This window comes from Ochotona princeps, chromosome 4 (genome assembly GCF_030435755.1).
Source record: "Ochotona princeps isolate mOchPri1 chromosome 4, mOchPri1.hap1, whole genome shotgun sequence".
Classification (NCBI taxonomy): Eukaryota; Metazoa; Chordata; class Mammalia; order Lagomorpha; family Ochotonidae; genus Ochotona; species Ochotona princeps.
The window spans coordinates 14,516,482-14,530,379 of record NC_080835.1 but is presented as its reverse complement, the minus strand read 5'-3'; the positions used below and the strand labels follow the sequence as shown (position 1 = coordinate 14,530,379).

The window sequence follows — 13,898 nt, the reverse complement described above, 5'->3', positions numbered from 1 at the left end:
CTCCCCCAACCCTCCACCCCATTCCCTCCTCGACCCCCGGTCCTCCGAGGGGGGCTTCTCTGCCGGTAGCCTGGCTGGGCTCACAGCTCCGGGGCTGCCAAGCCCGGCGTGCCATCGGGAACGAGGTCAGGGTACACCAGGAAGCCAGAGAAGGTGATGTACTTGCCGTGGTTGCTGTAAGCGCCATAGCCGTCGTGGTCGTGGCTGAGCAGCCAGACGGCGTCGCCGCGCCGCAGAGGCAGCATCACGCTCTGGCTCTGCATCTCCCTGCGCCGCGACGCGCCGTCGTCGTAAATCATGGCCTGCACCTCGTCGCGGTTCTTCATGAGCTTCACCGACAGCGTCTTGCGAGGCAGCTTGCCCAGTGTGAAAGAGAAGAAGTAGGCGCCGGGCAGGCGGCAGCGGAACACACCGGCCGCCGCGTCGAAGTCGCCGCCGATGTTGACCAGTTCGGTGTCAAAGGCCAGCGGCCGGTGGCGCGGTCCGGGACTCCTGTCCGAGCCCACCAGGCTGCGCGTGCGCGCTGCCGAGAAGGCCGAGCGCGGCTCCGACAATGCGGCTGCGGCAGGCGCGGCGGCGGCGTCGTTGGCATCGGCGTCGGCGTACACCAGGTAGCCGCTGAAGGTGGCGCCGGGCGCCCCGAGCGCGTACTGCGGCGCCCCGTGCAGCCGCAGCCACACCGTGTCGCCGTAGTCGAGCTGCAGCATGGCGCTCTGGCTGGCTGCGCGCCGCGCGCCGGGTCGCCGCTGCTCGTCGAAGGCCAGTGCCTGCACCTCGTCGCGGTTACGCACCAGCATCACCGACAGGCTCTTGTGGGGAGCCTTGCCCGCCGTGAAAGAGAAGAAGTAGGCGCCCGGCACGCGGCAGCGGAAGCGACCCGTGGCCGCGTCGAAGTCCCCACCGATGTTTACATACACCTTGTCGAAGGTCACCGCCATCTCTGACGTGCCCTCCAGTGGCGTGGTGCGAGCGGCTGAGAAGGCCGAACGGAGCTCCGAGGAGGAGCCCGGGACTGGGCCCAGGGCCCAGCAGGTGGCCGGGCCCAGCAAGCCCAGCAGGAGTGGCAGCATGGCACCTGGGAGGGGAGACGGAGGGTGAAATCTCGGGGACTGGGACATGGGAGTTCCCGTCCCAGCCCTGCCCTTGACCCACAGCCAGATCTCCATCATCCTACAGGGCTTTGCTTACAACACCCACAGCTGACCCTCACCCAATGTGTACTGAGTCTGTCCAGGACACACACCTGACCATTTGCATTTCTGTCAGGCTGCTGTTGGTCTAGGGGCTGTACTTGGGGAACCACTTGGTTTTATGGGGCCCCAAGCCCTTCTTGGTGGGCTCTTCCTTCCTCTCCCTCTTGGGATCCCAAGGGCCCTAGTGTTCAATGGATCTCTTTGGAGCACTGCTCAGTCTCCCAATGGTGGTGTTTTCCTTTGGTTATTTATGAAGATGTACTTATTTGAAAGGCAGATTACAAATTGAGAGAGAGAGAGGAAAAAAAAAAAAAAACAGAGAGAGGTCTTCCATCTGCTGGTTTACTTCCCAAGTGGTAAGTGGAGAAAGCAGAGCTCCTCGGGGGATGCCAAGACCAGCAACAGGTGTGGCTGTGCCTTGTACCACCTGCCAACGCTACCTGCGTGTGTAGACGCTTCTGTAGTGTATCCTGACAAAGACTCTAGGGTCCAGTTCTAGATAGGCTCAGATGCCCCCCCCACCCTGTCTGATGGGGGATTCCAGCACACACCCTGTTTGTGCCTAAACTTGAGAGACTGAACGGTTTTGAGGGCTGGAGATGGAGAGAGCTTGAGAGGTGTATTTTTCGGGCAGGTGTCCCGGCAGTGTGCAGCATTGTCGCGTCTCCTAGAGACACTGGGATCTGCTAAGAAGGGCTACCAGGTGCAGCAGATGGAATGGGGGGCTGGAACTCTGCTGGGTGGTGTAGTGAGGACTCCGAGTCCCGAGTCCCTAGCCCACTGTTTGCTTTCACAGGCGCTTTCTCCCATTCTCACAAACATGCCCTGGGGATTAGCAGTGCCTTGGTGAGAGGGAAGAAGAAAAGGGCTCATACGGAGTGCCGAGTGCTGAGGACTGTCCCTCACAGGGGTCCCCATAGTTGACGTTTACAGAGCTCTTTTGGACACATGTGTTGCAGGCAGATTTGAAAGTCAGGTGAGCCCATTTCAGAGGTGAACAAGCTGAGGCCCAGCAAGGGGAAGCCTTGCGGTCCACGGTCACCCAGGTAGCGCTGAGGCAAGACTTGAATCCTAAACTCAGTGTGCCTCGCTCTCCACCACTCTTCCTTTCTGGGAACAGGTACCTCCAGCCAACCTGTCCTCTGCCTCACTTTCCCTTTTCTTGCCAAAAGAGAAAAGAGCAGGAGAATGAGTTTTAGGATTGTGGGTGAAGAAACAAGCAAGCAGAGCCCTCCAGCGTTCTAGGTTTGGGGAGCAGGAAACAACTGCTTTCTTAGCAGGCACACCTTCTCTCCTGGCCCCCAGCGATGCCCCCTGGTGTAGCTGGATGTAGCCCACCAGTACCCAGCTCTGTCCCTTGAGGGAAGCTGGAGGTTTCTGTGGGACATCAAAGCCTAGGGAAGGAAACAGCTCGTTTTTGGTCTGTGCAGGTGGAGCTCGAAATAGTCATGTTCAAAGAGAAAAGAACTGGGACACGGAAACCTGGGCAGAGCAGAGCCCTGCATCCAACCCACCCCAGGGGGTGCGGCGAGGCCAGAGCGAGGGCCTGTCAAAGCTTCCACCTGCCCCAGAGCCCACTCTCTTGATAGCCCCACTCCCAACCCGTCAAGCCCCTCCAGGCCTCTCTCCCCACGTGCCTTGAAGCCCCTCATGTCACTCCAGAGGGCAATGAATTTTTTTTTTTTTTTTCATGAAAAAGCATCCCCCAGAATGGGGCACCCCAAACCCTGTCTCCCCCAGACTCTCCCTTCGGAGTGCAAACCCTTGAACCTCATTCATTTAAAACCTCCCAGGAACCCAGTTTCCTCCGCGCCTTCATCCGCCCCCGCTTGCGGTCAAGGGGGGGACGCCAGCTCGCCCGCTTCCCCGGAGCTGCGCTCACCTGGCTGGGGGCGGTAGTGGTCGCGTCGGCTTGGGTCCGAGCCGGCGATGGGGCTCCGTGCTCCGGGCGTGCGGGCGCCGGGGTTGCGCACTGACCGGCCGCGCTGCGGTGGCGGCGGCGCCGGGCCTGGCAGGGGTGGCGGGGGCCCAAAGAGGAGGAGAAGGGGGAGGCGGCGGCAGGTGGGGCGCGGGGAGGCGTGAGGGAAGGGGAGGGCGGCCTAGGAGCAAGGTGAGCACGCCGGGAGGCAGAGGAGAGGCCGGGGAGAGGCGGGCAGGGGGAGCGCAGGGAGCGGCAGGGGCGCCGAGCAGGGGGAGCGGGGGCTCCGCACGGAGCGTGCGCCGAGCGCAGACCCTTCCTCCGCCGCGATCGCCCCGGAGCGCCAGGCTGCAGTGTGGACCGCCGGCATCCTTAATGCAAGTTGGAATGCGGTAGGGGAGAGAATGAGATCCCAGAGGGGAAACTGAGGCCTGAGGCAGGGCCCCTTACAGATTTGCTTCCACCTGGATTTGGTGAGATCTGGACGCAGGGACTGGACTGGACTGGACTTTGGGTGAGATTTGTTCTGGAACATACACTTCCAGCCTGAGTGGCCTGGGGCGGAGCAGGGGGAAGGGGGACAGGGGGCGGGCTCTGAGGGAAGGAAAGGAAAACTGGGTCAATGTCACCGGAAGAGCGTGTTGACCTAGTTCTTTTTCCTGACCTCCCCATGTGAACATGCCCATCCCGCCTGGGGAAGAAAGAGGCCTAGCAGGTGGGCAGCTGCCCAGCGGGTGGGTGAGGAGAAGGGGCTTTGGCAGAGAGAGCAAACGATTTTCACTGATGCCAGGTATGTCTGCCCCAGGGTTGGAAACAGCTCTTGGGATAGAAGTCCTGCATCCCACATTGGGCTGCCTAGTTTCCTCTGTCAGCTCTGCTTCCCATTCTAGATCCCTGTTGGTGTGGACCCTGGGAGGCAGCCTGAGATGGCCCAAGTGCCTGGGGTCCCTCCCTGCCTGCCGTGTTGCGGCCCTGGAGTGAGTCCTGGTTCAGGCTGCTGCAGCAGGTGTTGGAAGGGGGAAGCAGCAGAGAGAAGGGCTTTGTGGCTCTGCCTGTGTGTCTGCCCATCTGGCTTTTCGCTGTGTTTGCACCTTTCATATACAATGAAAACAAATAGAAAATTTATTTTATTTAAGTTTTTTTTTTTAAAGATTTGCTTATTTTTATTGGAAAGGCAGAATATGGAGAAAAGAGGATACAGAGAAAAAGATCTTCCAACTGCTGGTTCACGCTGCAAGTGACCACAACAGCCAGAGCTGAGCTGACCCGAAGCCAGGAGCCAGGAGCTTCTTCCGGGTATCCCACGTGGGTGCAGGGTCCCATGGGTTTGAGCCATCCTCTCCTGCTTTCCCAGGCCACAAGCAGGGGGCTGGCTGGGAAGTGGAGCAGCCAGGACACAAACCGGCGCCCATATGGGATCCTGGTGCGTGCAAGGTGAGGACTTTAGCTGTAGGCTACCACGTCAGGCCCAAATAGAAAGTTTATGAAAAAGGTTATTAGCTTGGGGCTAGTAAACAGGTAAAGCCATTGCCTGCGACATTGGCACCCCCTTGGGTGCCAGTTCAAGTGCCAGTTACTCCACTTCTGATCCAGCTGCTTGCTAATGGTCTGGGAAAGCAGCAGAGGGTGGCTCAAGTGCCTTGGCCCTGGCTGGAAGCCATTTGACACTCCCCCTGGAGGTGGCTGGGCAGAGGACAGCAAGGCTTGCTTCAGGAGATTGGAAGGTCGCTATTGGGAGCTGGAGGTTGTGGGGAGCAGATCTGGGGAAAGGCAGGGAAGTAGGGGGCTGGTGGCCCATGACCACAGAGAGGCTCCAGGCTGGGTGGCTTGCTCCTGTTCCCATTTTGCTGTGTGTCACTGATTTTAAGCACAGGCACTTTTTTCTTTTAATTGAAAAGCCAGATATTTTAAAGTTTTTTTTTTAAATTTGTAAAGTCAGATTTCTTTTAAAGATTTATTTTTTATTAGAAAGTCAGATAAAAAGAGGAGAGGAGAAACAGAGGAAGATCCTTCGTCCGAGGATTCACTCCCTAATGGGCCACAGTGACCAAAACTGCGCCAATCTGAAGGCAGGAGCCTGGGGCTTCCTCTAGGTCTTTCACGTGGGTACAGACTCCCAAGGATTTGGGCTGTCCTTGGCTGCTTTACCAGGCCACAAGCAGGGAGCTGGATGGGAAGCAGGGCCACTGTGATTAGAACTGGCGCCCATATGGGATCCTGGCGCATTCAAGGTGAGGACTTTAGCTGCTTAGGTTACCACGCTGGGCCCCTAAAGTCAGATTTTTACAGAGAGAAGGAGAGACAGAAAGATCTTCCATCAGCTGGTTCACTTCCCAAGTGGCTGCCATGGCTGGAGCTGGGCTGATCTGAAGCCAGGAGCCAGGAGCCTCTTCTGGGTCCTCCATGCAGGTGCAGGGTCCTGAGGCTTTGGGCTATCTTCTACTGCTTTCCCAGGACACAAGCAGGGAGCTGGATGGGAAGTGGAGCAGCCAGGACTCAAACCAACAACCATATGGGATCCTAGCATCACAGGTAGAGGCTTAGCCTAGTACACCATGATACCGGCTTCATCCTTTGTTTAATTTTCTTCCAATCAAAGTAGGAGTATTTATCACTAACTCAATTTTACAAAATAAGAGTAGGGGTCCTTATTGTGGTATAGCTGGCAAACTCACCACTTGCAATCCCGGCATCCATATGTGCCTCAGTTCGTGTCTTGGTTGCTCCGCTTTCCATCTAGACTCCATGCTAATGCTTCTGGAAAAGCAGAGAAAGGTGGTGTTTGGGCTCCTGCACCCACGTGGGAGAGCTACAAGAAGCTGCTGGCAATGGTCTGACCCAGCTCTGGGCATTGTGGCCACTGGAGAGTGAATCAACTTATGGAGGATCTCTCAAATAAAAATATATATACTTATAAATGCAGAGGTTCCTACAAGGGTAGGATTCAAACTCATATCCATCTATTTCCAAATTGCAGACTTTACCCACAAGGCTCTGCAGCCTGCCTTGCTCTGACCCTCTCAAGTCCTGGGTTTTTTTCCCTGTCCTTTTAAAAGATTTATTTTATTTTTGTTGCAAAGTCAGATATGCAGAAAGGAGGAGAGACAGAGAGAAAGATCTTCCTTATGATGATTCACTCCCCAAGTGATTGCAACAGCTGAAGCTGAGCCAATCCAAAGCCAGGTGCCAGGAGATTCATTCTCCCACATGGGTGCAGGGTGCCAAGACTTTGGGCCTTGTTTGACTGCTTTCCCAGACTGCAAGTAGGGAGCTGGATGGGAAGTGGGGCCACTGGGATTAGAACCGGTGCCCACATGGGATCCCGATGTGTTCAAGGTGAGGACTTTAGCCGCTAGGCCACCGCGTCGGACCACAGTTTTCTATAAAGTTAAGAAGTAATCTCGGGCCCGGCAGCATGGCCTAGCGGCTAAAGTCCTCGCCTTGAAAGCCCCAGAATCCCATATGGGCGCCGGTTCTAATCCCGGCAGCTCCACTTCCCATCCAGCTCCCTGCTTGTGGCCTGGGAAAGCAGTCGAGGACAGCCCAAAGCTTTGGGACCCTGCACCCGCGTGGGAGACCTGGAAGAGGTTCCTGGTCCCGGCATCGGATTGGCGCGTACCGGCCCGTTGCGGCTCACTTGGAGAGTGAAACATCGGATGGAAGATCTTCCTCTCTGTCTCTCCTCCTCTCTGTATATCCGGCTTTCCAATAATAATAAAATCTTTAAAAAAAAATAAAAAAAAAAAAAAAAAAAGGAGTAATCTCTTGGCATTGAAAGGTATAATAGGGCCTGGCGGCGTGGCCTAGCGGCTAAAGTCCTCGCCCTGAACGCCCCAGGATCCCATATGGGCGCCGGTTCTAATACCAGCAGCTCCACTTCCCATCCAGCTCCCTGCTTGTGGCCTGGGAAAGCAGTTGAGGACGGCCCAATGCATTGGGACCCTGCACCCGCGTGGGAGACCCGGAAGAGGTTCCAGGTTCCTGGCATTGGATCAGCGCAGCACCGGCCGTTGCGGCTCACTTGGGGAGTGAATCATCGCACGGAAGATCTTCCTCTCTGTCTCTCCTCCTCTCTGTATGTCTGACTTTGTAATAAAAATAAATAAATCTTTAAAAAAAAAAAAAAGAAAGGTACAATAGTTTCTCCTGTGGCTAAGCTTGGTCATCGTGATGTAACTAACAAGTTGGCAGGAGAGAAGCAGGCAGACCCGGCTGCCAGGCCCACTCTTTTCATTCTTCGTCCTTTCCTGCTTCCCTCTTCTTGGGATATGGATATGAGGGCTGGATCCCCCAGAGGCCACCTTGGGCCAAGAGGCAGCAAGGAAGTTTTGATGCTGCAGTGGAAGGTGGGTATAGGGAATGAAGTCAAGAGGAACACAATGTAGACCCTGTATCTAAAGATTCAACCATTTAGTGAGAGCAGCAGGGTGTGGTCCATGGAGAGAGCCCTAACAGATGGGAAGGTGTCAGGGCCTGGAGAGCGCTGCCAAGCGGTACGGGAGCTGAGGGAGGCTCCATCCCTGGTGGGAGTGGGATCCGGAGGAGGCTGTTCCTAAATCCTGGGGGGAGGGGTGTTTGACCAGTGAGAGGGAGGCAGAGCCTGAGGCGAACTGGGGCTATGATGCAGTCACCAGGGGAATAGGTACACAAGGTGTGGAGGCGGGGAGGCGGGGGAGAGCGAGCTGTGCCAGGCTGAGTGGGGGGGGAGGAGCGGGCAGAGCTGGGAGGGTTGGGGAGAGACACCATGGTGGTGAGGCTTGGGCTACAGCCCAGAGCAGTAGGTGTACCGAGAGGTGTTTGAAGGTGCTCCTGGCTGCTGGGGTGGGGAGCCCCCAGAAGAAGGGAGAGAAGCGTGGAGCAGCAGGAACAGGTACACAGAAGACAGGGAGCCACTTGGGGTCATGAGAGAGGGAAAGCCAGGGGAGACATAGCGACCGGGACTGTTGGGGACAGGACAGCCAGCCGGCCATGTACTGCGTGCTTACAAGCTCATTAGCTGTCTGAGCCCAGAGCCTGCCTGGAGACAGTGCTGGGAGTTGAAGGGAAGTTAATGAGAAAGACAACACTGGGCCCCAGGGAAAAATGAAAGAGGAGGAATGTTAGCCAAGCAGAGCTGCTGGCGGGAGAAACAGATGTTGGGCTGTGAGCTGCAGGGAGAATTCAGCCCTCCTGGGAGCAGCCTCTTGCTGCCTGTTTTAATCCCTTGGAGCACTGGGAAGTTATGGGAGGAGGTGATGGAAGGGTAGGGTTGGGAGCCCCCACCCTCCCTTGTCCCTTTCCCAGCATGTCCCAAAGGGCCTGATCCTGGGAAGAGGCAACATTGGACCATGTGGCAAAACGCATTCTCCAAAGACACCCATTTCCCCCTGCACTTCCTACAGCATGGACTTGCCACTCACCGTGAAATGGAGGAGCCGGGTTAGGTCATCAACTCCCACCTGGATCTCTCTCTTTGAAAACATCTGTCTCCTACTTGGGGGGCGGCAGGGACCCAAGCACTTGGCCATCACCCGCTGCCTACCAGGGTGTGCTTCAGCAGGGGGCAGCAGTGGGAGTGGGCCTCCCGAAGGTTGTTCGCACTGCTTGTGCAAGACATCTGCCTGAAAATGAAGACTTCAGACGGTCCTGACTGGCACTGTGGTGCAGTGGGCTAACCTGCTGCATGGGATGTGTAGTGTCTGGGACCCAGTCCCCCTCTGCCTCTCAGCCTCCTAGTGCACTAGGGAGGTATAGATGATGCTTCCAATACTGGGTCCCCAGAGGGTGCATTTTAGTGGGAAGTTCAAGTTAGAAGCAGGGCCAGGACTTCAACCCAGTCCCTCCAGCAAGGGCCAAATGCCTGCCCCCTCCAACCCCCTCAAAAAGTGTATGCTGTTTAACTCGGTGATCCCACTTTCTGAAAAGATATCTTTGGCCACATGTTCACATAGTTGAACAGAGATGTAATTCACCTTGGCCTTGTTGAACACAATAGGAAAGTTTTTAAAAAGAGATTTATTATTTATGTTTATTGGAAAAGCAGATTTACAGGAAGGAGAGAAAAAGATCTTTCATCTGCTGGTTCACTCCCCAAGTAGCTGCAACAGCCGGAGCTGAGCTGATCTGAAGCCAAGCCAACAGGAAAATGTTTATAGCAGCAACATGTCAAGTCATTCATTGCAGCATTGTTTGCAATAGCAAAATATGAGAGTTGATATCTATGTCCAGAAACAGAGGAGCTGTTAAATAATTTGTGGTATATACATGCAATAGAACACTTTTTTTTAAAGATTTTTTTTTTAATTGGAAAGGCGGTTATACAGAGAGGAGGAGAGACAGAGAAGATCTGTCTGATGGCTCACTCCCCAAGTGGCTGCAACGGCTGGAGCTGAGCCAGTCCGAAGCCGGGAGCCAAGAGCCAGGAGGTTCTTCCAGGTCTCCCACGCGGGTGCAGGGTCCCAAAGCTTTGGGCTGTCCTCGACTGCATTCCCAGGCCACAAGCAGGGAGCTGGATGGGAAGTGGAGCTGCCGGGATTAGAACCGGCGCCCATATGGGATCCTGACGTTCATGGCGAGGACTTTAACCACTATGCTATTGCACTGTGCCCCAATAGAACACTTTGTACCCTCCACTAAACAGTGTAAACTCACTTGGAGCAGGCATTGGCCAAGGCATGCTCATACCTGCATCCCACAGTAGACTGCTTCACTTGGACTCCTGGTTTCAGCTCCTGATTGCAGCTTGCTGCTGATGCTGGAAGCTGTGAACAGGAACAAGTGGAATCTCAAGTCGTTCTGTTCCTGGCACCCAAGGGATTGAGTTCCTGGTTCCCAGGGTTAGCCCCTGCTGGGCGTCTTGTAGTGAATCAGTGAATGGGAGCTCTGGGTCTCTCAATAACAGAAGAAGGAACCAGGTTGGCGCCATGCCATTGCAGGATAAGCCTCCCCTGTGGTACCAGCCTCCCATATTGGTGCTGGTTTGAGTGTCAGCTGCTCCAGTTCCCATCCACCTCCTTACTTGTGACCTGGGAAAGCAGTCGAGGACAGCCCTAAGCCTTGAGACCCTGCACCCACATGGGAGACCCAGAAGAGGCTTCAGGCTTCTGGCTTCAGATCAGCTGAGCTTTGGCTATTGTGGCTATTTGGGGAGTGAATCAGGGGATGGATGATTCTCTGTCCATCTCTCCTTCTGCTACTTTGCCTTTCAAATAAAATTTAAAAATCCTTAAACAAACAAAAGAATTAAGGATCATTTTTTAAAAAAAGATTTTATTTTATTGGAAAGTCAGATATACAGAGAGAAGAGGAGAGACAGAAACGAAGATCTTCTCTCTGTTACTCACTCCCCAAGTGGCTGCAGTGGCCAGAGACGAGCTGATCCAAAGCCAGGAGCCTGGAGTCTCCTCTGGATCTCCCACACCGGTGCAGGGTCTCAGGCTTTGGGCTGTCCTCGACTGCTTTCCCAAGTCACAAGTAGGGAGCTGGACGAGAAGTGAGGTCCCCGGGATTAGAACCGGTGCCCATATGGGATCCTGACACATTCAAGGTGAGGACTTTGGATGCTAGGCTACGACACTGGGCCCATAAAGGATCATTCAATACATTGGTATAAAACTCTAAGGCGCACTGGTGTGCTTGTGTGATGGAATAAAAGGGAAGGGGGCATTTCTTGAGCCTCTGGGGTGCAGGGCAGTTAGAGACCCAAGTTCACGGTGTCTCCTCTGGGGACCTAGGAGATAAGGGGGAGTGGTGGGCAGCTGAGCTCTCCCTCCTGTTCTCTATTCAACCCCAGGCCAGCAAGAATCCCTGAGCCCTCCTCCCTCATTTCTGGGGAGCCAAATTTCCCCTGTCCTGGGCTGTGCAGCTGAGTTAAAGCAAAACAAACACCAAGACGTCCTCTCCGCTTTGCTCTCCAACTCCATCCTGCTGGGTCCAGCCCACTGCTTCAAGTTATTTCAGCATCTTCATTCTGACATCCAAATATTAGCTTATGCTCCCAACGGCACTGTTCTCTGCAAACACAGTGCTCAACACTATTGCTCATAGTAATGACTGAGCCATTGATCGGAGGCTGGAAGCTGGACCCCAGAGCTGCTCTCCACGGGGGCCTAGGCACTTGGCCATGTGACACCCGTGAGAAGGCCCCTGGGGCCCACATGGGAGTGCCTGGGTGCAATTCTCCACTCCCAGGTCCTCCTCAAGTGCATCTCGGGAAATAGTAGTGGTGGCTGAAGGGTTTAGGTCCCTGCCAGCCGGGATGGAGTTTCTGGCTCTTGCTGTGGGCCAGGGCCATTGCAGCATGTGGGGGAGAGAACCAGCAAGCAGACAAAAGGTGAAGGCAGGTCTCTGTTTCTGCTGAGTGACCTCCTCGGGTGGAGCTATGGCCCTGGGCCAGCTCCAGGCTGTTCATTCAGTTCACAGGGTGCTGACCGCACACAAAGGCCGCTGTGGCCCCACCTGTTAGTCTAGTGGTCCTCCTAATAAGGACCCAGCCACTTGGGATCACCCAGGTGCTTGAGTTTCCTCTTTTTTTTTTTTTAAAGGAATTATTTTTATTTGAAAGATGATTTTATAGCAGGGAGAGACAAAAGAGAGACAAAGATCTTCCATCTACTGGTTCACTTTCCAAATGGCCACATTGGCCAGATCTGAGCCAATCCGAAGCCAGGAAGAGCCAGGAGCTTCTTCTGGGTCTCCCCTATTGGTGCAGGGTCTCAAGGCATTGGGCCATCTTCTGTTGCCCTCCAGGGCCATAAGCAGGGAGCTTGATGGGAAGTGGAGCAGCTGGGACACGAACTGATGCCCATATGGGATCCTGGTACTTGGAGGTGGAGGATTAACCTTTTGAGCCGCAGCACCGGCTCCTCCGCCAGCTATCTTATTTTTGGGGTGTGGTTTCAGTTTCCTGAAACCAGAGTCTGTGCTTCTCTTCCTGGTCTAGAAAGGCTGGCCTGGGGCTAGCTCCGAGGTTCACCTGGCTACTCAGCCTGTGGCACTGGCATCCTATAAGGGCGCCAGTTTAAGTCTTGGCTGCTTCACTTCCCATCCAGGTCCCTGCTCATGGGATTTTGACATTAATAATATTTAACATCAGGATCTGCTTATGGCCTGAGAAAGCAGCAGAGGATAGCCCAAGTCCTTGGACCCCTGCATCCGTGTGGGAGACCTGGAAGAAGCTCTTGGCTTCCCATCATCTCAGCTCCAGCTTCTGGGAGAAGGACGTTCTAACTCCTTGTCTTCCAGCTTCCTGTCTCTCCTGCACCACGTTCCCAGCTATCCTCTCAGTTTAAGATCATGTTTTTTTTTTCTTTTAAAGATTTATTTTATTTTATTTTAAGATTTATTTGTTTTATTGGAAAGGCGGATATACAGAGAGGAGGAGAGACAGAGAAGAAGATCTTCTGTCTGATGATTCACTACCCAAGTGACCGCAACGGCCAGTGCGCGCCAATCTGAAGCTGGGAAGCAGAAACCTCTTCCGGGTCTCCCAGGGAGGGTCCCAAAGCATTGGGCCGTCCTCGACTGCTTTCCTAGGCCACAAGCAGGGAGCTGGATGGGAAGTGGAGCTGCTGGGATTAGAATCGGCACCCATATGGGATCTTAGCACGTTCAAGGCAAGGACTTGATTCACTCCCCGATGATTCACTCCCCAATGGCCGGAGCTATGCTGATCTGAAGCCAGGATCCCAGAGCCTCTTTCGTGTCTCCCACATGGGTGCAGGGTCACAAGGCTTTGCGCCATTCTCTCCTGCTTTCCCAGGCCACACACAGGGAGCTGGATGGGAAGCAGGGCAGCCCATATGGGATCCCGGCGTGTGCAAGACAAGGACTTTAGCCGCTAGGCTACCACGGGGGACCCCATGGGTTTTCTTCAGTCATCTGTTCTAGGACCACTTACCCATTACTCTATCCTCTTCCCCCTGGGGGAGCAACTGAGGGAAGATGGTGTCACTGTGCCCGACAGGAGCCCGTTGACTACTTAGCTGGTAGCCTCAGAGCATGGCCAGGCAGCCAGGCGCACTCGCACGGGGATATGGCTTCCAGGGCCGTGTGCCAGTCACCCTCTGCCAGCTCTGATTAGCTGTGTGCTGTAGTATATGCCTCACATATCCAGGTTTGTCTTCTAGCTCTGTCACTTACTAATACATGTTAAACCTAAGTTTCATTTCTGTTTCCACTTGAAAGACATCACCTCTGGCTCATAAGGTGACTGAACTCATTTGCATGCGTGTGGATCTGTGCATGGAAGCTTTCGGACAGGCCACCACAGTGTGCAGCTCAGGTTCCTGGATTCTTACAGGTGAACGGGATTAGCTTTCCTTCTAGGCTTTCCTTTGGCCAGTGTTACGCAATAGCCAAGATCAATGTGCATGGTTCTAGTCGTTCCAGTGGCAGGGCTGGCCTTGGACCCTCACCTCTCAGGACTGGCCCTCAGGGTAGCGGGGGAGTCTGGCCCTTACCCACACTGAATGGTTTACAGATGCTTGAGCCTGGAGCCAGGGTCCTCCAGGGATCTTCTCTGAAGCTCTCTGAGGCGGTGTTTGTTCTTTTGTCTGGAATTACAAGCTCTACAGTGTAAGAAGGGAACAGTGAGCAGTGCTACCAGTTGGCAGCTGGCTGCTCCACAGAGGGAACTCAGGCGGAGCTGGGCACATCCGAAGGCTGTAGGAGTGAGTGCCCGGAGCCATTGTCTGAGCCACTGGAGCACCCCCTGGCCATGTGTCACCAGGACCAATAGCTTCCTTTGTGGAGTAATGCCAGCTGGCACTGGGCTGTAATGCACACGTCCAATGCTGGGCAACACTGTG

General features: G+C 54.7%; 1 protein-coding gene across 1 annotated transcript; it reads right to left on the bottom strand.

Annotated features, from left to right (window-relative positions):
* Positions 1-29: 29 nt before the first annotated feature.
* On the bottom strand, positions 30-3,581 carry C1QTNF4 (C1q and TNF related 4). The gene is made up of 2 exons (XM_004585327.2): positions 3,076-3,581; positions 30-1,075 (listed from the first exon to the last, which is right to left on the bottom strand). Exon 2 carries the CDS (start codon positions 1,068-1,070, stop codon positions 81-83), a length of 990 nt encoding a protein of 329 aa, XP_004585384.2. The 5' UTR covers positions 1,071-1,075; positions 3,076-3,581; the 3' UTR covers positions 30-80.
* Positions 3,582-13,898: the final 10,317 nt, after the last annotated feature.